Below are 24669 nucleotides of genomic sequence, written 5' to 3'. Positions count from 1 at the left end.
AATCACAAATTTTCTTCCTTTCTCTTCAGCACGATTATAGAGATCATTCTGCTCCATTCATTCAACAAATTCTATGTTCTAGTCACTTCATCAGGTACAGGGAGGTAATGGTGACAAAATCAATGCATGTCTCTGATTTTATGCCACTTAATTTGAAATGCAGTCTCTAGACTTTGGGGATTAAAAGAACAGGGGATCTTCACTGAGGTTCGCTGTCTTCTGCATTATTCTTTGGATGCCTTTACTGTCTCCACGCTAGTTTGCGATCACCTCCATAGTAAGTCTCAGGCTTTCTGAAACTGCTGGACTTTATTTCATTTTTGCCATGCTCTCTATCATCTCAAAATTGCAAAATGGGGGGGGGGGGGCTTGTTTTTACTTTTTTTTTTTTTTTAATAAAATTATATTCCATGACAAGTGGAGAATCACAGCCTTAATCATATGCATGCTGGTGACAATTTTGGAAAGTCATAAAACACAGATTAGTCTTTCTTTCATATATATATATATATATATATATATATATATATATATACACACACACACACACACACACACACACATATACACATATATGTATATATATGTATACACACACACACACACACACACATATATTCATCCCCCGTTAAGCCAGGTTGTAACAGCCTTAATTTGAAGCCTGTTGTGTTACACTTCTCAGATCCTGGTTTTAGGTATACTTAGCCAGGTGGAGTCAGTATCTTTGACTTTTTCAGAGTCACCTGACCTGCCAGTGATTCAGGCTGTAAGAACTGTGTGTCATAGTGAATTATTGATGCCTCTCAGAAGATAGATGATGGTTCTTCAGTTCATAGTAAGTTGACACTTCAGGGTTGATGGTGGACGCTCTTCCAGTTTTTTTCAAGAGGCTCTCTAGGTACCACATCAATAGGGTATGTAGCGTACTAAAATGATTAGGACTATAGCTGCATAATTTAACATGAATCATGTAATAATGTTTTACCAGCTAATTCAGTTCTCCCTGGACTATAGCAGCGCTCCCTCTCTTCATAGCCGAGAGATCTGACTCTCCCGGCTGCTCATGGTTGTCTGCTCTGGAGAGCCAAGTATTTCCCACACCTAGACAGTCATGCTTTACCTTATTTTCTTACAACTTCCTTCATTCAACAAATTTTATTATGTTTAGGTCATTTTATCAGGTACAGGGAGAAAAGGGTGACAAAGTCAGTACTTTTATGTCACTTGAAGTGCAATCTCCAAACTTACAGGGGTTTTCATGTGAACAGATACTGTCTTGTTACAGGTAGGGGGGTGTGTCTGTCTGTGTTTTAAAGAATAATTGTGAATTCAGCCCTACAGCAGGGTTTAATTTTCCTCTTAGATCTTGGTCTTTAAAAAGACCAACATTTTCCAAGATGCTTTATGTCAGCTGCTGCTACTCTTGGTAAATTTCAAGCATGCTGTATCCTGCCATGTCCATCTTTTCATAGTGATTTATTTGTATAGTGAACATATATCCCTCAAAAAGATACATAGATGTTCTTGTCTGTGGTAAAAAGGAGTGTATTGGAGATACCTCACAAGAAAAATCACATCTAATCACTGTGTGGCTCCCTATGACTAGTCAGAGCAAGTTGATCTATAGATTTCTCATTCTGCATTAGTTTACATGAAAACAGGTACACAGGAGTTGGTACCAACTAAGATCTTTGCCACTTTCAAAGGAGGAAGGACATTTCTGTCCAAGCCATTTCCCTGCAGTGACGCTTCTGTCCTTTGTTCAAGCAGCTCTCGCTGGTGCCGTCCCGCACAGTTCGTTGTGTTGTTTCCAGGGGAGTTGGCCACACTGCCCGTGTTCTTCCTGCACCGTTAGAACCTGCACATGGAGCTTGCACGCGACTCCTCTGTCTTGTGTTTGCAGAGTCTCTTGAGCCTAGGTCTTTTCATCATTAAGGACTCTCTCGAGGCCAAGTCATACATCAGGGGAAAGGTGGTTTTAAAGTGAAAATGTTATCGTAGAAGTTACTCCTTACGTGTTTCACCCCCTTGTTTGGATGAAAAAACTGGGGACAGTCAGACATATTTATACTATGAATTTCAGCTTAAAAAGTTAGAGTGAAAATGGGCATGTGTCACCTCTTAGCAGAGAATGCAGTCCTCCAAAGATGTGGCTCTGTGCTTGTTTTCATGGCTCTTCACGTGTGTATCATTTTAGCGTCTTCAGATTTAGTGTGCTGTGTGGCCTTCCCTGGGGTCCCCTGAAAATCTTCCTGAGGAACTGCCTTGTTTCTGCTTTCTGTATCTCCTCGTAGGGATAGCCTGTGGGTCAGAGGTTATTTACTCTGATAATTCCCTGTGATCAGTCACGTGAGGTGCTCCATAGCTTAGGGATATGTGGGCAGGATTACATGTGTGAGAGACAAAGAAAGGGGCCTCTTCTGTGGCTTTGTAGTGAACTGCACCAAGCAGAGGACCACTGACTCCCTAACATTTTTTTCTTTTGCTTGAACTCAGGAGCAGAGGCCTGGCCTCCAGGGGTTTGTCTTAAATATGTCGGGGGAGACCAGTTTGGACACGTGAATATGGTGATGGTGAGATCGCTAGAGCCCCAAGAGATTGCAGATGTCAGCGTCCAGATGTGCAGCCCTAGCAGAGCAGGAATGTATCAGGGACAGTGGCGGATGTGCACTGCTACAGGACTCTACTACGGAGGTGAGTACGTCCCTGTGCAGCCCAGGGTGAAGGAATTAAGGTAACGTTTTACAGCATCCCCAGCGTTGCTCATAGAGCCTGTCAAATTACATAACAGGGCCTGGCCCCTCTCAAACAGTCACTTCATGCAGGTGAATGACTTGAATTTAATGGCTGTGTGGTTGGTTCAGTCTAATGCTCTCCCTTTTACACCAGGATTTTAGTTAAAATTTAGTAAATTGTATGAGATATGTCTTGCATTGTAAACAACGATTTAGTAATGTTGCTATTTTTATTGTATAATCTAGTAGGTGCTGAAAGAACGCTGAAGGCAGTCTTTGTTCACAGAATTTCTAGATACAAGTCATATAAAAAAAGATAATGCACGAAATGTTCATGCCTCCTTCAGCCTGGTGACTGTCAAGCTACTAACACCTCTCAGGCTCTCTCTTCACTGCCCAACTTTCTGAGCAAAGTGACCTACACTCATCATCCTTTCTTCCTGCTTTCCATTATTCTTCAGCCCAATCTGTTCTTCACCCACTCCAGTGAAATGCTTATTAGTGACTGCCCAGTTGCCAGATCCAGCAGCCTTTATACTGACTGACCTTCTATCGTTTGGCACCATATTCCAAAGGCTTTTTGACATGTGTACCTTCCTAGAGTCACATAACACCTCTTCTGTTTCTGTTCCCTTGCTCATTGTTCTTGCTCTGTCTCTTTCTAGTCTTATCTTTGCCTTGAGAGTACTAGCTTCTGAGCTGGACGTCGGTCATGCTCAGTGGCCTCATTTACCCACACGGCTTCACCTCTCAGCAGTGCAGAGCATACGAGGTGATGCTCAAATTCATATCTGTGCCTGCAAACTCTTTTTGGATCACCAGAGCTGTGTGTTAACTGCTTGGGGGCAGAACGCCTGGGTGTTCTGTAGATGTCTGAATTTTAACATTTCCCAGGCAAACTTACATTCTTCGCATTGGCACCTCAGTGAGATGATCGGGCCAGAAACCTTGGAATCATCTTTGTTTTGTTTTTGTTCTGTCTTACTATCCTTAATCACAGGTCAATCCCTATTGGTTCCACTACATCCCACGTCCTGGAAATCCAAAGAAAAATAAATAGTAAATAGTTCTTGCCCTCAAGGAGCTCTTAACTGGTCTCACGACTAGTGGGACCTTTGGAGTTATTTGAAGGAGTCTTGGAATAAATATTCTCTTATTTTTGCAGACAGTGGAAACTTTAAATATTTTTACAGCCTCAAAAAATTTAATGTTAGAAAAGGTGTCTCACAGTGCTTGTGTGACATCGTTCTCTGCCTGAACTTCTGTGCCTGCTGCAATAAAGCCGAGCTCCTTGGCTTGGCCCTTAAAGCTCCTCACCATTTGGCCTGGCCTCGCTTTCACTTTTCATCTTTAGTCACCTTCTTACTCCCCTGCAGCCAGTCCCCAAAGACGCCACTTGCTTTCACTTCTCCACGCTCTTGCTTATGTTGTCCCCATTACCTAAAATATCTTTTCCCTTCTTTCTAGTAAACTCCTGCTTATCCTTAGGACCTCAAAGTCAGGTCACCTTTCCCTCTTCCTCCTTTCCCCTTGCTTACTCTGTCCACTACTCCAAGGAAATGTATCTCTCCCTTTTTCATTAAATTTAACACATGCTTCTTGTTGTACTTAACACCTTGTATTCGAGGTGTTTGTTTACTTATCCTTTTCTCCTGCTAGGCTGTGAACTATTTGTTGAATGACATATGAACATGTAATCAGGTATCAGAATGGAGAGAGTCTCTCAAGAATCTTTTTTTTTTTTTTTTTAAGATTTTATTTATTTTTTTAGAGAGGGGAAGGGGGAGAGAAACATCAATTAGCTGCCTCTTGCACGCCCCCAACTGGGGACCTGGTCCACAACCCAGGCACGTGCCCTGACTGGGAATCAAACCAGTGACCTTTCAATTCACAGGCCACTGCTCAACCCACTGAGCCACCCCAAGAATCTTCTCAAGAATCTTCTTACGCGCAAGGTTGAAAGTAGTTTCTCCCACTGCTCAGCCGTCATTGCATTATCTCTTTCCCTCTCTGTCCTGTGCCTCTCTTTAGTACTTTACTTCTTACCACCCAGTTAATGTGATGAATGACTCATATCATCTTTAAAATTTAAGGTGGTTACATACATGTCTCATTTCTTTTTGTAACTCTTCAAAAAGCTGAGCTCAGTGCAAAGCAGAGAGTGGCTGCTCAATAGATTTTTAAAAATGAATGTTAGCATTTTTAAGGGAGGGAGAAGAGATAACATACATGACTTTTTAAAAAAGTCCCTTTGATGCAAAGGTACTGCTTCTCAGTGTTCTGCAGTGTTGGAGAATACTAGTCTTGTTCTGTGTGTGTGGTTAGTGTTAAATTAAAAATAGTTATCAGTAATGAGACATTAAATTTGTACTTGTAACATCCCGTCAAATTCTAGAAGTACATAATGTGTAAATATTCTAGCTTTGGAGGCAGTAAAGTGTTTAAAGCCTTTCTTGGTCATGTGGGATGTGATTGTCTGTCAGGACTTCATGAAATCTAAAAGCTTTGAGGGGTCCTAATAATTTATCTGACTTCATGCTTTTTCACACTTTTTTCTTAATCAGTGGAATCCTTTCCTTGATAGTATAGCATATATGAATGCCCCTTCCAAATAAGGGGAAAAGATAAAAATGAAACTGGGTTTGTCGAGTTGAAAGCCTCCTTGGCCCGAGTTACCCTGCTCCGTGACCTCCAGGGCTCTGTGAGTATAGTTTGCAAGCCCTTTATCTGCTCTAGTATAGAATTTAATTTTACAAACTTACTGTGTTTCACTGAATTTAGATTACTGTTGATTATAGAACACATTATGATAACAGATGTTAATTGGCAGAAAGTGCATATAATATACATAAAAAACCACAACTATGAATACATGGGGGAAAAACCTGCCATGTTACCCATGATTGGCTCTTCCCAGTTCTGTTTTCTCATTCTTCTTAGTTTGTTAGCTCATTGAGTGTAGTTGGTGGTAAGTATTTGCAGCGTAGGACTTGGTTGCCTGGGCATGAACTTGGACAAGTTAGGTAACTTCTCTGTACTTTATCTTTCTGTTTTAACAATAAACCTTGTATTTTTTGTTTGTTCTGTTTTTTTTGGGGGGGGGGTCTCTTTTGTAGTCTTTAGATCTTCTCTAGAAAGAATCCATTCTCATTTTTATAACACTTAGGGTGTTTTAGCTCATTTCTCTTCCTCAAAACAAACTTTTGCTGTATTTAATAATTTACAAATGGGTTCTCTTTCCCCACTTTAGGTTGGTTGCGCTCTCAGTTTCTCAGGGATGTTGTGGGAAGGTTCCTCACGAGGTGGGCGTACTGTAAGACACCTGGCCATGTCTCACTAAATACCTCTAACTTCTTGCATTCGTCTCTACTGCTGACCCTCCTCCCCTGCCACACATGTATCTGGTTCCCTTGGTTGAGTGGCACTAGGTATCTGATTTATAACAGGTATATTTTCAAGCCCAAACATTTTATTTTATCTTCTTTTTATGAACTTTTGCTTCTCAGATAAAAGCAATGCTGTCTGATACTTGCTGTGTATCAGGCATTGTCTTGGGCTTTTTGCATATCAATTACCTTATGAAGGAAGTATTAGCAACATTTTATGGGTAAGGAAACTAAAGACCTGAGATAATTAAAGATTTGTCTCAGATTGAGTAAAAGTTACAAATTAGGCATAATTCATAGTGGTAAAATACAAAAGTAGTTTTATAATCTTTCACTAATTTGGTTCTCAGGAAGACTTTGGCTCCTGGGTATTCATACGTGTTAGGGTTCAGGGCAGAATTCCACTCTCCATTGACACCGAATGGGCCTGAAGGTGGGTTGAGTTTGTCAGGACGTCTCTTAGGTCGTTGGTAAAGATCGCTGTTCTCCCAAGGAATTCGTACCCGCTAGGAGACACACGGTTCCTGTGCGACAGTTGACTCTTGGGAAGAAGTAAGAGCACGGGCAGTTGTCCCCATTTCAGTCTTGGTACCAATGGTGACAAGCCACCCCCTCCCAGCAGAGTGCCCTGCGTGACCCTCAGAATACTTATAGTCACGCTTATCTCAACAAGCAGTTCTCTCATTCTCCACACGTGAAGCCAGAGTGTTACTCGGGCCACTCTGGGTTGTGGATGCAGAAGCAGATGAGCCACACAGGCTGGAAAGACATCAACAGGAAGACATGTAAATAAAGGAAAAGCCCAACAGTAGTTAGGATAAATAACTGAGCTTGTCTTTTCCTCAGAAAAAAACACACAAAAACAAAAACCCTACCCAAAACCAAAAAAATAAAAGTAGAAACAGTCCCATAGGCGCTGCTGCTGCTCTAAGATCAGTTGCATTTACAGGGGAAGCGTGGCTGGCGACATTCTGACTTTCTTGTTTTAAATGTAAAGGTTAAGAACTTTGTTCTTGCAACATCCAGACCAGAGCAGAGAGACATTCAGGAGTGTTGGAATTAGCAAACCAGGAATTTATAAAATATATGGCAAATATGCTTACAACTTTAATGTAAAAAGTAGACAGTATATGAGAACAGGTAGAGTAATACAAGCAAAGAGATAAAAACTCTAACAAGAAATTTTAAGTTTAGCAATCAGAAACTCTTAGTAATAAAAAATGCCTTTGATGAGCTCATTAGTGGTTGGGACAGAGCTGAAGAAAGGGTTTCTGAGCTTGAGATATGTCCATTGAAACTTTCAAAACTGAAAGCAAAGTGAAAAAAGGACTGAAAAAATGGAACAGAATATCCAGGAATTGTGGGACAACTATGAAAGGTCACGTATACGTAATTGGAATACCAGAAGGATGAGAAAGAAAGGAACAAAAGAAGTATTTGAAGCAGTAGTGGCGGAGAATTTTCCCAGTTTGATATCAGACACCAAGCCACAGATTTGGGAAGCTAAGAAAACACCTAAATGCTTTAAAAATGCCTTTAAAAAAATCACACACTGGCATATTATATTCATAATGGAGAAAGTCAGAGATACAGAAAAATTTTGAAAGAAACCAGAGGGGAAAAAGAGCTTCCCAAATAGAGGAGCAAAGATGAGAATTATATATGGCTTCTCAGAAACCATATAAGCAAGAAGAGAGTGGAGTGAAATATTTAAAATGTTGAGAGAAAAATCTCCATCGACCTAGGTAGGATTCTGTATCTTGAAAAGCTGTCCTTCAAAATTGAGAAGTACTTTCTCAGACAAACCAAAATTAAGGGAATTTGTTGCCAGTAGACCTTCCTTGGCAAAAACTTAAAGGAAGTTCTTCAGAGAGAAGGAAAACGGTCTAGGTCAGAACTCAGATCTATACAAAGAAAGGAAGCACATTGGAGAATAAATAAATGAGGGTAATATTAAAACTTTCCTTTTTTTTAATTGCTCTGACAGTAATTTGTTCAAAATACTCACGACAGTATGTTCAATTATGTATGCTTTGTGTGTGTGTGTGTGCACGCACATGTGTAAGTGAAATGAATGACAGCAGCGACACAAAGGGCGGGAGGTGGACATTGGGAATGTCTTGTTAGTACAAGATACTTGTACTACCTGTGAAGTGGTACAGTGCCATTTCAGACTTTACTTGGATTAGTTGTCAATGTACATTGCAAACTAACAACCACTAAAAATCATAATTGATAGGCTAAAAAAGGAAAGAAAATGGAATCATAAAATGTTTATTTAAAACCATAAAAGGCAAAAATAGTGGAAGACAGAATAGGAAGAACAGGGCAGCAAATAGAAAACAGTAACAAATATCATATATATTAATTCACCTACATCAACAATAATTCTTAAACCATAATGGTCTAAATATAGCACTTTAAAGACATTGTCAGAGTGAATCACAAAACAAGGCCGAAAGTATATGTTGTTTATAAGAACATCCAATACATTAACATTCATATAAATATATATATGAATGTTAATGTATATATATATATATATATATATATATCTCCTTGTTTATATACATGTATAAGAACATCCAGATACAGTAAGAAACACCATGTTGACACTAATCCGGAGAAAGCAGAAGCAGCTGTATCCAGACAGAACAGACTTCAGACCAAAGGAAGTTACCGGGGATAAAGAGGGATCAGTTCTCCAAGGAGACACAACAACCCTTAATGTGTGTGCACCTGACAGCGGAGTGTCAAACTACGTGAGGCAACAATCGATATCGAACAGCAAAGAGAAATAGATGAACCCACTATTACAGCTGGAGGTTTCAGCACTCATCTGTAAGAACTGGACAGATCCATCAGGCAGAAAACCATTGAGGATTCGGTTGAACTCAGTAGCATCTGTCAATCTATTGGATATGATTGACATCTGCATACTACTACATCCAACAACAGCAGAACATATATTTTTGTCACGATCACATGAAACATTCTTCAAGATAGACATTCTGGGCCATAAAACACCTTAACAAATTTAATAGGATAAAAATCATGCAATATATCCCCTTAGACTGCAGGGAATTAAACTAGAAATGAACAACAGGAAGACAGAAAATCCCCAAGGACGTGGAAATTAAACAACACACTTGCAAATAACGCTTGGTCAAAGAAGGTACCTTGTGAGAATTTTTTTCCACAAGAACTTTAAAAATACTTTGAGCTAAATGAAAGAAAAGACCACTTACCAGAATTGTGAAATGCAGCAAAAGCAGTTCTTAGAGGGAAATTTATAACATTTAATGTATATATGGTCATGTGCTGCTTAACGATGGGGGATTTGGCGGTTTCGTCATTAGGAGAACATCATAGAGTATATTCACACAAATTTAGATGGTATAACCTTCCTATACACCTTGGCTGTATGGTACCATGCATCGTTCCTAGGCTGCAAACCAGTACAGCAAGTCACCGTACAGACAGCATGAGATTTAATCAAGCACAAGAGAAACTGGTGGCAGTCAAGAGATGAGGCGAGCACAGGAGGGATGAGGCAGCTGCTGCACAGCATGGCACACTGTTTTGCAGCAGACTCTTCAATAAGTAGAAAGAGTACACTTTCAAAGTAATGATAGAAAGTATAGTAAATACATAAGCCAGTAACAGTCATTCATCACCATTATCGAGTATTATGGACTCAACATAACGGTGTGTGCTGGACTTACATGTGATTGGCAGCATAGTAGGTTTGTTTACACCAGCACCTCCACAGACCCGTGAGTAGTGAGTTGAGCTATGACGTAATGACAGCAACGACTGCAGTACATGAAGGACATTTTCTGGCTCCATTATACTCTTGTGCAAGCACTGCTGTGTTTGCATTCTGCTGTTGACCAAACTGTTAATGTGGCACGTGACTGTATTGGAAAAGAAGATCCATAATCTACGCTTCTACCTTAGGAAACTAGAAAAAGAAAAGCAAATTAAATCCAAAGTAAGCAGGAAAAAAAGAAACAGTAAAACTTAGAGCAGAAATCAATGAAATTACAAAAATAAATCATTAGAGAAAATCAAAATAAAAAACTAGTTCTTTGAAAAAAATCTATTAAATCAATACGCCTCTATCTATCCAGGCTAAGAAAAAAAGGGGGAAGACATAAGTCACTAGTGTCAGAAATAAAAGAGGGACATCACTACACATCCTGTGGACACTCGAGAGTAATAAAGGAGTGTTATAAGCAGCTCTGTCCCCACAAATGTGATAACCTAGATGTAATGGGCCAATTCCTTGAAAGATACAATCCGCCAAAACTCACACTACAAGGAATAGACAAGCTAAATAGGTCTGTATCTATTAAAGAAATTGAGCCAACAATTAACCTTACAAAACAGAAAGCACCAGGCTTGGAAGAGTTCACTGGTAAATTCTACCAAACATTAAATGGAGAAATTATACTACTACTCTAGAATCTCTTCCAGAAGATAGAAGGGGAAGGAGTATTTCCTGACTCCTTCTGTGAGGCCAGCATTATCCTAATCCAAAACCAGACAGAGACATTATAAGAAAAGAAGACCACAGACCATTATCTCATAAATGGATACAAAATTCCTCAACAGAATATTAGCAAGGCAGCCCTGGCTGGTGTACCTCAGTGGATCGAGCACGGGGCCTGCAAACCAAAGGGTCACTAGTTCGATTGCCAGTCAGAACACATGCCTGGCTTGTGGGTCAGGTCCCCAGTAGGAGGCGTGTGAGAGGCAGCCACACATGATGTTTCTCTCCTTATTCCCTTCCCCTCTCAAAATAAATAAAATTTTACACACACACACAGTCAAATCTAATGTATAAAAAGAATTATACAGGCCTGGACAAAAGTAGACTAATAATAATAGTAAATAATATAATAATTAATTCAAGAATAAACTCTTTCATATACTCACAACTGTAAACCTACTTTTGCACAACCCTGTATATACCATGACCAAGTGGGATTTCTCTCAGGTATGCAAAGCTGGTTCAACATTCAAAGATCAATTAATGTAATCCATCACATCAACAAGTTAAGAAAAAAATTCACACGTTCATTTCAATAGGTGCGGAAAAATCATTTCTAAAAATCCAACACCTGTTCATAAGGACATTTTCAGCGACCTAGGAATAGAGGAGAACTTCCTCTGCTTGATAAAGAACATCTACAAAAAACCTTCAGCCAACATCATACTTAAAGTGAAAAACTAGAAGTTTCCTGCTAAGATAAGAAATAAGCCAAAGAAAGGTCGCTGCTTTTCAACATCATACTGGAAATATTAGCTAATGCAATAAAACAAAGGAAATAAAAGTTAAACGTATTGGGAAGCAAGAAATAAAACTGTTACGTATTTTTTTTTTGCAGATGACATGATTATGTAGAAAATATGAAAGAATCAACAAAAGACTCTTGAAACTAAAGCAAGTCTAAGTTTTATAAGGAGGGGCAAAAGTCTCAATAACCAACTAAGTTTTGGAGAAGAAAAAAGTTGGAGAACTGATGACCCTTTGACTTCAAAACTTGCTGTAAAGCTACAGTGATCAAGGCAGTATAGTATTGGTGAAAGAACAAATAAATAGATCACTAGAACAGAATAGAAAACCCAGAAGTAGATCAACACAAATATGGTCAATTGAGCTTTAACAATGGCACAGAAACAACACACTGGGGAAAAGATTGTTTTTGCAAAAAGTGGCAACTAGACATCTACATGCAGAAACTTAATCTACACACAGACCTTATGTTCTTCACAAAAATTAACTCAAAATGGATCATAAACCAACCATAAGCTGCAAAACTATAGAACTCCTAGAGTAAAAGATAGGAGAAACTCTAGATGACTGAGTATGGCAGTGCCTTTTTCTAATCCTCACCCAAGGACATGCTTACTGACTTAGAGAGAGGCCGAAAGAGGGAGAGAAGCACGGAAGTGAAAGAGAAACATTGTCTCTCATGTCAGTTTGTTGCCCTTTTTTCGTGCCCTGACCAGGGAGGGAACCCACAACCTAAACATGTGCCTTGACTGGGAATCAAACCTGCAACCTTTCAGTTCATGGGACAACAAACACCCAGCCAACTGAGCCACATTGGCCAGGGCACAACAATGACTTTTTAATTAACCTTTGTTTCAAACTTTATTCCCAGGGTTCTTCAGCTTAATTAGCTGCAAAGAATGATTTGTGTATAAGCAAAAATTGAAGAGTTGCAGTGTCCAAGGGGCTAAGGGCTTAAAAATATAGAGATCTAGATTTTATCAGATCCGTAAACAAAATTGAAAAGCAGTCATATGAAATAGCAGCTCCCAGCGCTGGCTGGTGTGGCTCAGTGGATTGAGCCTCAGCCTGCGAACCAAAGGGTCGCTGGTTCAATTCCCAGTCAGGGCACATGTCTGGGTTGCGGGCCAGGTCCCCAGTTGGGGGTGGGAGGCAACCACACATCGATGTTTCTCTCCTTCTCTTTATCCCTCCCTTTCCCTCTCTCTAAAAATAAATAAAATCTTTAAAAAATAAAATAGCTGCTCCTAGTAACTAATTCAAGTTTATCTTCAGAAGTTGACTCAGTTCAGTTTGCTTCATTCTTGGAAGCCTCATCAAGGTCTCTACAAGATCTGGAACTTCCTCCTCCTCCTCCTCTATAGCAAGTGGTGCTTTTCCATCCACAGATCGTTTGGACCAATCTCCTTAAACTAGTCAGACGATCATTGGACCAATCTCCTTAAACTAGTCAGACGGCACCAAGCTGATTTAAGATGCTGGGTAGCATTTCTGTCAGCTGCTTTGTCTCAGCATGGCCTGCAATGATGAAAGTGTTTACTGCCAGAAATGTCCAAACTTTGGGGTTGTTCAGGTGGATCACTGTTCCTTGGTTTGTACACGTATTTACCTCTGCAATACCAGAGATATTGTTTACAATACAGAGATATTGATAACTTCTTTAAGGAGAACTGAAGTTTTTTATCATCAGCTGTAGCTGTACTGTGAACCACTTTCTTTTTTCTTTGAGTCGTTCCTTTCCCACCCGTGAGCATTTGTGCCTGCAGTTTGGCAAGTTTCTCTTGGTTCCTGATGGTTTCTTTCATCCTGTTGGAGAGAAAACGGGGCCGTGTGGGGGACTAGGGCTGGCACTCAGGGGGTCTTGGGCACACCAGCTGAGAAGAATTGCACACACGTGGGGACGCAAGATGGCAGCTCTGCAGTGACTTATTTTTAAATATGTTTTAAGTTTATTGAGGGGAAAGGAAGGAGAAAGAGAGGGAGAGAAACACTGATGTGTGAAAGAAACATCGAATGGTTGCCTCTCACACGCCCCCAGCTGGGGACCTGGCCCACAGCCCAGGCATGTGCCCTGACCAGGAGTCAATTGCTGACCTTTCGGTTTGCAGCACAATGCCCAGACCTCTGAGCCACACCAGTCAGGGCTCAGTGACTTTGTAAATGCAACACCAAAGTCATGATCGATGAAAGAAATAATTGATACTCTGGACTTTATTACAATTAAAAACATCTGGTCTCTGAAAGGCAATGTGAAGAGAATGAGAAGCCATAAACTGAGAGAAAAATCTGCAAAAGAATCTCATAAAGGACTGTTATCCAAAATATACAAAAAACTCTTAAAACTCAATAATAAGGAAACAGCCCAATTAAAAAATGGGCAAAGGGGAGGGCTGGAGGTTAGGCTGGGATGGGGGGGAAAGGCAGAGAACTGTACTTGAATAACAATAAAATTAGAGGAAAAAAATTAAAATTTAAATTAAAAAAAAATGGGCAAAGGAGTTGGACGGATATCTGACCAAAGAAAGTACCCAGATGGCAAATAAGCATCTATGAAAAGATGCTCAACATCATATGTCATTAGAGAATTGAAAGTTAAATTAAAACGAGTTAACCAATACCCACCTATCAGAATGGCCAAAATGCAGACCCCTGACAATAACAAATGCTGGTGAGGACTGGAGCGACAGGGACTCTCCTTGATCGCTGCTGGGAATGCAAATGATACAGTCACTGTGGAAGACAAGTTTGGTAGTTTCTTTAAAAGCTATAATACTATTAACCGTATTTGTAGCAGTTTTATTAATAATTGCGAAACTTGGCAGTAACCAGGGTACTCATCAGTCGGTGAGTAGGTAAATAAATTGCTACAGCCAGACAGCGGATTTCTTTTTAGTGCTATCCAGCACTAAAAAGAAATGAGCTATCAGTCCATGAAAAGACGTGAAGGAGAGTTAGCTATGTATTACTAAGTGAAAGAAGCCAGTCTGAAAAGGCCACATGCTGTTTGATTCTAACTCTGTGACATCCTGGAAAATAAACTGTGGAGACAGTAAAAAGATCAGTGGTTGCCAGGGCCTGGGGGAGAGAGGGTTAAATAGACAGAAGCCCAGAAGATTTGTAGGGCAGTGCAGCTATTTCGTGTGATACTGTAGTGGTGGATACATGCCTTTATATATTTATCCAAACCCACGAATGCACGATACCAAGAGTGAGTCCTGATGTAAACCGTGGGCTTCGGGTGACGGGGATGCGTCTGTGTAGGCTCATCAGTTGTAACAAGTGCATCCCTTTGGTGCGGGATGTTGATAGTGGAGGTCGTGCATCTATGGAGACAGCGCTTACATTTCTTCTCTGTGTTGCTGTGAACCTGGAACTGCTCTAAAAAATGAAGTCATTTTTTATGTAAATGAAGTCATGAACTAAGGTGGGAGGATGCTGGAGGGTTGTGGGGTGCAGCATGGAGGGGGGAGAAAGGGGGAGAAATGGGAGAACTAATAATCAATAAAATATACTTTAAAAATAAAAAAGTATTTATACCAAGAGGAGCAGCCTTTTAAAAATATATATTTAAGGTTGAATTCAGTAAATCAACTAGTTGCTACTCTTAAAAATTTAACTTTCTGCTTGTTAAATGTTTACTCGGAAGCACTTGTTCGAATATTCTGGTTTTAATTGCCCTTTGATGAAAATGCTGCAGATGTCAAAACCACCCAGTCAGACTGGTTGAGGGATTCAGCAGCAGGAGTGGGAAATAAGGGTACCAACCATTTTCTACCTATTTGCATATAAAATGGACAGTACTTAAATGTTAAGCCATTTTTATCCAGTGCCGTGTTTAAGTGCATCTCAGTGTTAATGGCAAAATAATTGTTGAAATGCTAGTTTTAATCTGTACTTACGCCCAGTTGCTTACCTTTGGCTCTTAATGTGCTGAGCTATAGTTTTGATTCCCTACATTATCCTTAAACATAATTATACTTTGAAATTTAAATAATTTAAGTTGCTTAAGTGTACTTCCGTGCTGTGTTGGTTTTCTGTGGTTGCCCTCTCACCCACTCAGAGCATGCTCTGTTAGTAGGCTACAGAAGTTTAAATTATTAGGATGTTAATATTTTCGTCTTTCCTGCCAGGAAGAGTATAATGTATTTCTTGATTGGTGGAACTCTCAAAACTGATGGGGGGGGGGGGTACTTGGTATTATAGATAAGCACTAAACCAGGATTCAAAAGTGCTGACTTCTGGGTTTGATTCTGCCACATATGATAGTGATTAACCTTAAGCAACTGAAAGGGTTTTTTAAATTAATTGTGGTGAAATACACGTAACAAAATTTACCATTTTAGCCATTTTACCCATCTCAGCGACATTAAGTGCATTCACATTGTTATGCAACTGTCACCACCACCTGCCTCCAGAACTATTTTTGATCTTGCAACACTGAAACTCTCCAGTCATTAAAAAATAACTCCTAGGCCCTGGCTGGGGAGCTCAGGTGAGTACTTGCCCCAGTACTCCAAGTCTGTGACTCAGTCCCCAGTCAGGGCACATACAAGAATCAACCCATGAATGCCTAAATGAGTGGAACAACAAATCCATGTTTCTCCCACTCTCCCTCCCTTCTCCCTCTCTCTCTCAAATCAGTCAATCCATCAATAAAAAAATTATTTTTTAATCCTCATTTTCCTCTCTCTCCAGCCCCTGACAACCACTGTTCTGCTTTCTGTCTTTCACATTTGACTACTCCACGGACCTCATATAAAATGGTATCATATCGTATTTCTTCTTTCGTGACTAGCTTATTTCACTTAGCATGCGTCTTGAAGGTTCATCCAAATTGTGTCATGTCTCAGAACTTCCTTTCTAAGGCTTAATTATTTCATTGTATGTGTAGACCATACTTTTTAAATTTATGCGTTCAGTAAACTTGGATTGTTCCTACCTTTTGGCATTATGAGTGATGCTGCTATGATAGTGGGTATACAAATAATCTGTTCAGGACCCTGCCTTTCGTTCTTTTGGGTATACCCGTAGAGGCGGTATGGCTAGACCACGTGGCAACTCTATTTTTAATTTTTTGAGGAACCACCATGTTGTTTTGCATAGCAACTGTGCCATTTTCCCCTCTCACCGAGAGCACACGAGGGTTCTGGTTTCTCCCTATCCTGGCCAAAACTTACCTTCTGGTTTTTGATAGCGTACATCCTTATGAGTGTGAGGTGGAATCTCATTGTGGTTTTGACTTGCATTTCCCTAATGATGAGTTATGGGCATTTTTCATGTGCTTGTTAATCATTCATTTTGTCTATGCAGGTCCTTTGCCCATTTTTTAAATCAGGTTATTTATTTTATTTTGTAAGACTTCTTTTAAATACTCTGCATATTAGCCCCTTATCGGGTAGATGATTTGTACGTATTTTCTCCATTCCTTGGTTTGCTTTTGCAATCCTGTTGATCATGTCCTTTGTACAAAAGTTTTAATTTCGATGTACCCCAGTATAATCTATTTTTCTTTGGTTACCTGTTTCTTGGTGTCATAAGCAAGAAATCATTTCCAAATCCAGTGTCATGAAGCTTTCCTTCTGTGTTTTCTTCTAGGAGTTTTACAATTTTAGTTCTTAGTGGTTAGGCCTTTGATCCATTTTTAGTTAATTTTTGTATATGGTGTAAGGTGTGGGTCCAGCCTCATTGTTTTGCACTTGGATATCTGATTTTCCAAACTTTTTGTTGAAAATCACTATCCTTCCCCTTTAAATGGCCTTGGAACTCTTGTAAAAAATCATTTGACCATAAATATTAGAGTTTATTTCTGAGTTCTCCATTCCATTGCATGGTACACATGTCTGTCTGCCAGTGCCATACTGTTTTGATTACTGTAGTTTTGTAATGAGTTTTGAAATCAGGAAGTGTGAGGCCTCCAACTTTGTTCTTCTTTTTCAGAATTACTTGGCTGTTAGTGATGCTGAGATCAATCAAAGGGCTGAGGTGGTGACAGCCTGATTCCCTCCATTGCACTAACAGGAAGCAGGGAAAGGAGCCTTTGTAAGGTGTGGGTTTTTGTTAAAGGGTTCTAAAGAGGCTCTCAGGCACGTGGGGATCAAGGGAGGATTGATTAGGGTTTGGGTGCTGTCTTGTGGCAAGGGCAGTTTAACAGTTGGGTATCCTCAGTAACAGAGTGAGTCTGGTGCCTCATTGATAAGAAAGTAGCCACTCACTGTGGTCTTGGGAGAAGTAATGCTTCCTGTTAACCCTGCACCTGCTGGTATCTCTGTTTGCTCTCCCAGCCCAGTCAATGGCAGAGTTATTTTTTTCTTTTTCATTCTGAGCTGATTTTTATCTTTTGCCTCAGACAAGCTTTTACTCTTTCCATTTCATGGCACTGATTTAATGGCTTTGGGAAGCAGGGAGTCATTGTATCTTAAGACTTGAAGCCAATAAGCGATTAAATGATCGCTGTACTGAACCCCTCTGCCACTTAAGGTAAAAGCTCATGGTTATTAAATAGCGCATGATTTGGAGAAACTGCGAGGTAGGAATAGTCTACGGTCAAGCCTCAGTTGTCAGCCTGACAGCCCTTTCGTGCTGGTGCCTGTGTGATCAGTCACACGTCTCTCAGGCTTCAGTTTTCAAACAAACTGCTTCTTGAACAGCCTTCCAGAATGAAGTAAGTTCGAGAACCAAGGTTCCACTGTATTTGTTATTGGAGCCGCTCTCCCTCTTATGGGCACCTTGGGGTACTTCACTGTTCTTTCATTGCTTCTCTCCTCCCCAGTGTGAACTTGTGCCCATTGGTTGGCCCGATAATGAGACTAAAGTAGCTTAATGTGTACCTTTGAGAGACATCTGCATTTTAAAGGGAAATTCCTGAGGAGAATACTGAAACTAAGGAAGAGGTTTCTAACACACATTTCTGGCAAGATGAGGTAGGGGGTGAGAATGGCTCGGGAAGCAGGCCATCAGCAATCACCCTGCCTAAATGGGGCCTAAGCCCCAGAACCCAGGAGTTGTCCTCCTAGGAGCTGGTGTTGCCCGCCTCTGCCCTGTCCTCCCGAAGATGCTGAGGGGGATGCCGTGAGCGCGTCTGAGTGCCTGTGCACTGGCGTGGGAGCAAGGCTCTTACTGTGTTGCGTAAAGAATGAGGAAACGCAGGCTGGAAATTGAGACTGGACAGGTGAGTGCAAGGACAGGTGGAAGGGCCCTCTTCCTACAGCAGTACCGTTGCCTCCGTAGGCCCGCGAGACAGACACAGAGCTGTCGAGACCTGCGCATGGTCTTGACCTGTGCACTAGCTGTCGGACCTAACTCCGGTCCACGAGACGACCAGCGCTCATGCTCTCCCCTTTCAAGCCCTTCCCGCTGAAGCTAGGCACTGGCTCTCCTCTGGAGAAGAAATGTGTGCCCATCGCTTGTGGCCCAGCAACTGACTGGTACCTGTTTACCTCTCCAGGACCAATTTGTTTCTTAATCCTCAGGGGAAATGTGAGGTTCCTGATGTACTTTGAAGATGAGTTGAGCTTTAGGAAGGATTTGAATCTTCAGCCTCCAAATCTGTAAGTGTTCGCCATGGTAATCTTCCATGTGTATGCCAACTAAACCAGGTTGTGTCTTCCGGTGCTGTGGCATGTCCGTCCCACAGCTCCTGGGGACATGCCCAAGGTAGTTGTTCTAGACATCAGAAGCCTGCAAGATTTTAGTCCTAGTGACAGTTTAAGCTACTTTGAAGTATCCTTGTAAACTAGTTTTTTGAAAATGATGCTTTCCCACATCCCCTGGCCTCTTCCCTTGGGAAGCCCGGACCAAGTGGAGCCTGTCGATGCCACAGTCGTCGTTTGCTTTGAGTGGCTCCTCTTTGCCCTTTGCGGGCCAGAGCGGGGGTCTGGGACCAGTCGGGCACTCAGTCTGCCATCCACATCATCTGTCCTGTGGCCCCTGTTGGAAGAGCGCCCACTGGCCCTTTCTGCTCTGCTGAGGGGTCGCACTAGAGAAGAGCCCTCTCCCTTTCGACGGGGGCGACTCGGGTACAGGTGATGATGAGGTAGCCTCTGAAGAGTCTGGGCAAGTGAACGAACCACAGAGAGAACGGTTTGTGTTGGCTCTGTGGCGACTCTACCTCTCAGTGCCTGAAAGTACAATTTTCAGTGCTAATTTCTTTTAGCAGATACTCCTGAACCGATTTTAGACTTACAGTGCAGTTTCAGAGATGATACGAGTTCCCCTGTCCCCAGTTTCCCCCATTGTTAGCACCTTACATTCCATCGCACACTTGTTAGCATGAAGACATCGACCCTGGAATGTTACTGTTAATTAAGCTCCAGGCTTCACTTAGATTTTGTCAGTTTTTCCAGTTACAGCCTCTTTCTGTTCAAGAACCCAGTCTGAGTACCACATTACGTTTAGTAGTTGTATGTCCCAGTCTCCTCTGGTTTGTGACAGTTCCTCAGTCTTCCTGTGCTTTTCATGACCTCTTACAGTTCGGGGGAACACCAGCAGGCGTCCTGTCTAATGCCCCCCACTCCGAGCTTGTCTGTGTTTTCCTTGCGATCAGACTGATGTTGCGGGTCGGGGGAAGAACACTGTGGGGGCGGCGTGCCCTGGGGGATACTGGGTCTGGAGGTGTTAACTTCGTGACCTTTGTCAAGTAGTCTGTCATTTTCCTTCCACCACAAAGTGTCAGTTCTTTCTACTTTGTTGTTGGGAAGCAAATCACTAAGTCTAGCTCACCCTCAAGGTGGGTTGGAGGGATGCATGGAATTAAGCCCCACCTCTTGGAGGGGGGCATATCTGTATACATTACTGGGAATTCTTCTGTAAGGAAGTTTGTCTCTTCCACCCCATTTAGTTATTTACATAACTAGGGACTCATATATATTTATTTTATATTTGAGTTATAGTCCAATACTTTGGTATTTGTTTTGTTTACCATATTGTTCCAACTCTGTATTTATTATTGAAGATTTTATCATATGTAAAAGGGATGAAATGAATGAAATAGTACTTATAGTACCTTCTGGCTCCAAAGTTCTGGATCAGGAGCTTTAAAAAAATCACCTTAAAGCAAGATGCTCTAAAGTCAGTTTCTCTATTTGCTTACTACTCTCTGATTGTGTAGGTTTAGCCTTGTTTTTACTTTATTGACTATTTTTCCAGGACACCCTGTTCACCCATTTATTTGATATTGGCACCAAAGAACATATGTCTGTAGGTAAAGCTACTATGGCCTGGGAAGTAGAAGTGACAACTCTAACTTTAGTTCCCTGGATACATTTCCCAAGTTGCTGTTGGGAAGAAATATAAGTGTGAGTTTGAAAAGCTTTACTAAGAACTGGGAGTTCTTGGTCATCACCTAGGTTGGCTTCTAACTTGACGTCCGATCTTGGGCTCATGTCTTCTACCTCCAGACCTCAGATCCTTTATCCAGAAAGTGAAACAGCTCTATTAGATGGCCCCTGAGGTTCCTCACAGCTGTGATTTTGTCCTTACAGGTATCCTAAGTTATCTGGCTGGCCGTTCTCAGCTCGGTAGTCAAGGCAGTCTGGCAAGAATTGGTAATGGCCAGCCTCTCTGAGACAAGCTTGTTGGGTCCATCTTTATCCCCCGTTTGTATGCATTTGATTAAACACGCACACACGGTTCGTGGGATGAGCGCATTCAGAAATGCGAGGTCTAGAGGGAGCCCCTAGATGACTCGTGTAGTAGAAGCCGTATTCTGCTGTTCATTAGTGACCCAGCCCTTTATGGTAATAATTTCGGAAGGGTCAGAACTGGAGTGTTTATTGTTAGAATTTATAAATCCGCGGCTTCTTAAATGACATTCCTTTACAGCTGCTAGGTAGACTCTGTGAACAGCACCGCAGAGTCGCCAAGGTGAACGGAGTGCGGTGGCTAAGAGTGATAAGGCCCAGTGAGCTATATTGAGAAACTCTCATTCTCAAAGCCGGGGGGATGGGTGGAGGGGGCCGAATGTCATTAGTTTCACACACTGGTAACAGCCTTCGGAAGAGGTCTTTTCTGGTAAGCATTTGATTTCTTGAGCTAAGAGAGAACGAAGCATGTGACCTATAGGTGAGTATGCTAAACCTATCGTGTACTTACAACAGAATTTGGAAGACAGAGAGGTGGAGGACAACAGGTGGGAATTGATGTACTGTACAACGGCCTGTTCGTTTGGAGAAAATGAGTAGTAGAGTGAAGAAATGTTGCTTTTGGCTAGAAAGCTAGGATGGAAGAGAATGGAGTGCATCTCCCTCAAGCCCCCTGCCACTGAGGAGTCTTGAAGGCCCACATCACAGCGCTTTCCGAGATTGGCTGAGGGCCTTGAGCGAAAGTCCTCTGACCCACCACACTTGGCCCTGTCCCAGGTTTCTACGGGACGTGCACACTGAATGTCCTGGCTGAGTGTTAAACCAACAGGCACAACTTTTGTGGTGCTAGTTTCACGTGTGCTTTAGTGGTGTGTGTCTGGAGTGGGTACCCGTTCCTGTGAATTGTGCTAGTGCTGCTGGTGGCTTTAGCTTCTACTCTTGAGATGAAAAGAGTTGCTAATTCTAGAAGTGACCAGCAGATGTCACTGCATCTCCACTAACTGGGTTCTGGCCCATCTCTGTTTGGTTGCAAACCAATTCTTAATACAGCTCCCAAACCACTAACCTAAAATTGAGTGTTTGTGGCTCTCTGACACCCGAAGGTCCCCTATCTCAGATACAGAGCCCAAATTTAAAATTGAGAATAAACACAGCCTAAGAGGGTTTTCCTCAGTTCCTTCACTGTCTGTGCCTTCTCGTCACTAGCCAGTGCAGCTTATTTGCCTTTTCTTCTCAATCTGACAGCAGTGATGTAGGCGCCTGGACAGTTTTTTATACTTGTCTTTAGCAGGGTTAACACTTAAATGCTTCTTGGCTTTCTGTAGCCTGCTTTTTTGAAAACCTTCCAGCGGGAAAGTAGATGCCACTCTCCTGAACTGGGCATCAGAGGAAGCTGCCACTCTCTCTGTTCTTTTGAACCCTTGCTTTGATAGTTAAGGAAGTAAAGAACTGAATTAGGCCAAAAGTTCTGCAGTACATCTTTCTAAAACAAATCTCTTATGGCCCCGGCCAGTGTGGCTCAGTTGATTGAAACGTGGTTTCAGGAACCGAAAGGTCACAGGTTTGAATCCCAGTTAGGGCACACGCCTAGGTTGTGGTTCAGTCCCCAGTTGGAGCATGAACAACAGGCAACTGATCAATGTTTCTCTCCACTTCTCTCCCCCTCCGTTTCCCTCCCTCTTTCTAAAATCAAGAAGCACATCCTTGGGTGAGGATAAAAAATAAATAAAACAAGTATCTTATGGCTTTACAGTAGATAGTAGGGTTTTCCTATCTGACATTAAGGTAAATTGCTATTAAATTAGATTATTTTAGAAAGTCTGAGACAAAAAATTGTTGGTATCTTTGGCCACATATGTTGTGGAAATCGCCATAGTATCTGTCCCAGTATGTCAGGGTTAGTGCTGGTTTAGGCCTCTGTCCTGGTGCAGTTATTAGCAGCTCCCTCTTCAACTCTCAGTTGACTAGTTTAAACAATATGGTCGCTCTAAATTGCCCAGGCCATGGGGGCAAATCTTTAAGTTCCAGTTCCAGTAATTATGAGCATTTTTTGACTCAAGAATTATGCATGCCATGAGTTTTCTAAGTTAAACACATGTAAAATGAAGCAAACACCACAAAGAGCTTGTAATTCTGGGAAAATAGCTTTTAGGTTTCTACTGGTCATTGTTCTCTGGAGTAATGATCTCCAGAGATGGCTGTGCATCAGAATTAACTAATAACCTTTTTACAAATAGTTTCAGGGGTCTCACCACAGACCTCTACCGAACTTGTACCAGAGTTTGCCCTTGACGTTGCCAAAAATATAGAACTTTATGCAATGCACACGTACTGGACTGCTTTGTCAGTAAGCTTCTGAACTAGCATGTAGAAGAACACTTCCTTCTGTGGTTTGGGGGGTGGTTGAGGTTCTCCATGGTAGCTGCTTTGGGCCTTGGGTGTATCTGGTATTGACATGAGTTGCCTTTTTGTTTCAGATGTCATCTGGGTGATTCTCAGTGTGGAGGTGGGTGGACTTTTAGGAGTAACGCAGCAGCTGTCATCTTTTGAAACGGAGTTCAACACACAGCCACATCGCAAGGTAGAAGGAAACTTCAACCCGTTTGCCTCTCCCCAAAAGAACCGACAATCAGATGAAAACAACTTAAAAGACCCTGGGGGTTCTGAGTTCGACTCGATCAGCAAAAACACATGGGCTCCTGCTCCTGACCAAACCGAGCAAGATGAGAATAGACTTTCACAGAACTCTGTAAATCTGTCCCCCAGCAGTCACGCAAACAACTTATCAGTAGTGACTTACAGTAAGGTAGGTGCCCTCGGAGAAGAGGAGAAGGGGTAGGTGGTGGGCCTTGGGATCCGTGATACCCCCTCATGGCAAACCTAGAATCCTAGAATGTTCTTTAAGACTGCTCAGCTTTCCTGCCAACAGCAACGACACGAAACCTACCCCTTCTCCCCTCCCCCCCTCCCCATCTCCACGTCCTGTAGATACTACTTCATCCACACCTACAATATATATACTATGTCTCTCTGCTCTGGTTTGGGTGTTGCAAGAACAAAGTTCTTAACCTTTACATTTAAAACAAGAAAGTCAGAATGTCGCCAGCCACGCTTCCCCTGTAAATGCAACTGATCTTAGAGCAGCAGCAGCGCCTGTGGGACTGTTTCTACTTTTATTTTTTTGGTTTTGGGTAGGGTTTTTGTTTTTGTGTGTTTTTTTTCTGAGGAAAAGACAAGCTCAGTTATTTATCCTAACTACTGTTGGGCTTTTCCTTTATTTACATGTCTTCCTGTTGATGTCTTTCCAGCCTGTGTGGCTCATCTGCTTCTGCATCCACAACCCAGAGTGGCCCGAGTAACACTCTGACTTCACGTGTGGAGAATGAGAGAGAGAATTGTTTGTTGAGATAAGCGTGATTTTAAGTAGTCTGATTGTTCTGAGATACCCTTCTAGGTGTTTGATTTCTTGATCTGTTTCTCTTTATGCTGATTGATTGCACAGTTTCTTCCACACACCGCTAAGGTGATGATGGTCCCTGGTTGTAGTTTGATTGGTGAATGAACCCCTGAAGCTGAGAGCTCACTGTTGTTGGTGGTTCATGTGGTGGGACCCGCAAGCATTCCTGCGCATTCTTCTCTGAGTAATAACGCCGTGTGAGGCCAGCATC

At 41.7% G+C, this 24669-nt stretch overlaps 1 protein-coding gene and 1 pseudogene across 1 annotated transcript in view; one reads left to right on the top strand and one right to left on the bottom strand.

Annotated features, from left to right (window-relative positions):
* ILRUN (inflammation and lipid regulator with UBA-like and NBR1-like domains) overlaps positions 1 to 24669 on the top strand; it is a 79581-nt gene that overhangs the window by 38778 nt on the left and 16134 nt on the right. The window contains exons 3-4 of the mRNA XM_024558123.3: positions 2497 to 2694; positions 23479 to 23807. Coding sequence (XP_024413891.1) covers positions 2497 to 2694; positions 23479 to 23807 — 527 coding nt within the window. The remainder of the gene's footprint in view (positions 1 to 2496; positions 2695 to 23478; positions 23808 to 24669) is intronic.
* On the bottom strand, positions 12648 to 13316 carry LOC112302490 (transcription factor BTF3 pseudogene; annotated as a pseudogene).

This window comes from Desmodus rotundus, chromosome 11 (genome assembly GCF_022682495.2).
Source record: "Desmodus rotundus isolate HL8 chromosome 11, HLdesRot8A.1, whole genome shotgun sequence".
NCBI classification, from domain to species: Eukaryota; Metazoa; Chordata; class Mammalia; order Chiroptera; family Phyllostomidae; genus Desmodus; species Desmodus rotundus.
Note: the sequence above shows the minus strand (reverse complement) of the source record. Positions and strands in the feature narration are given on the sequence as shown.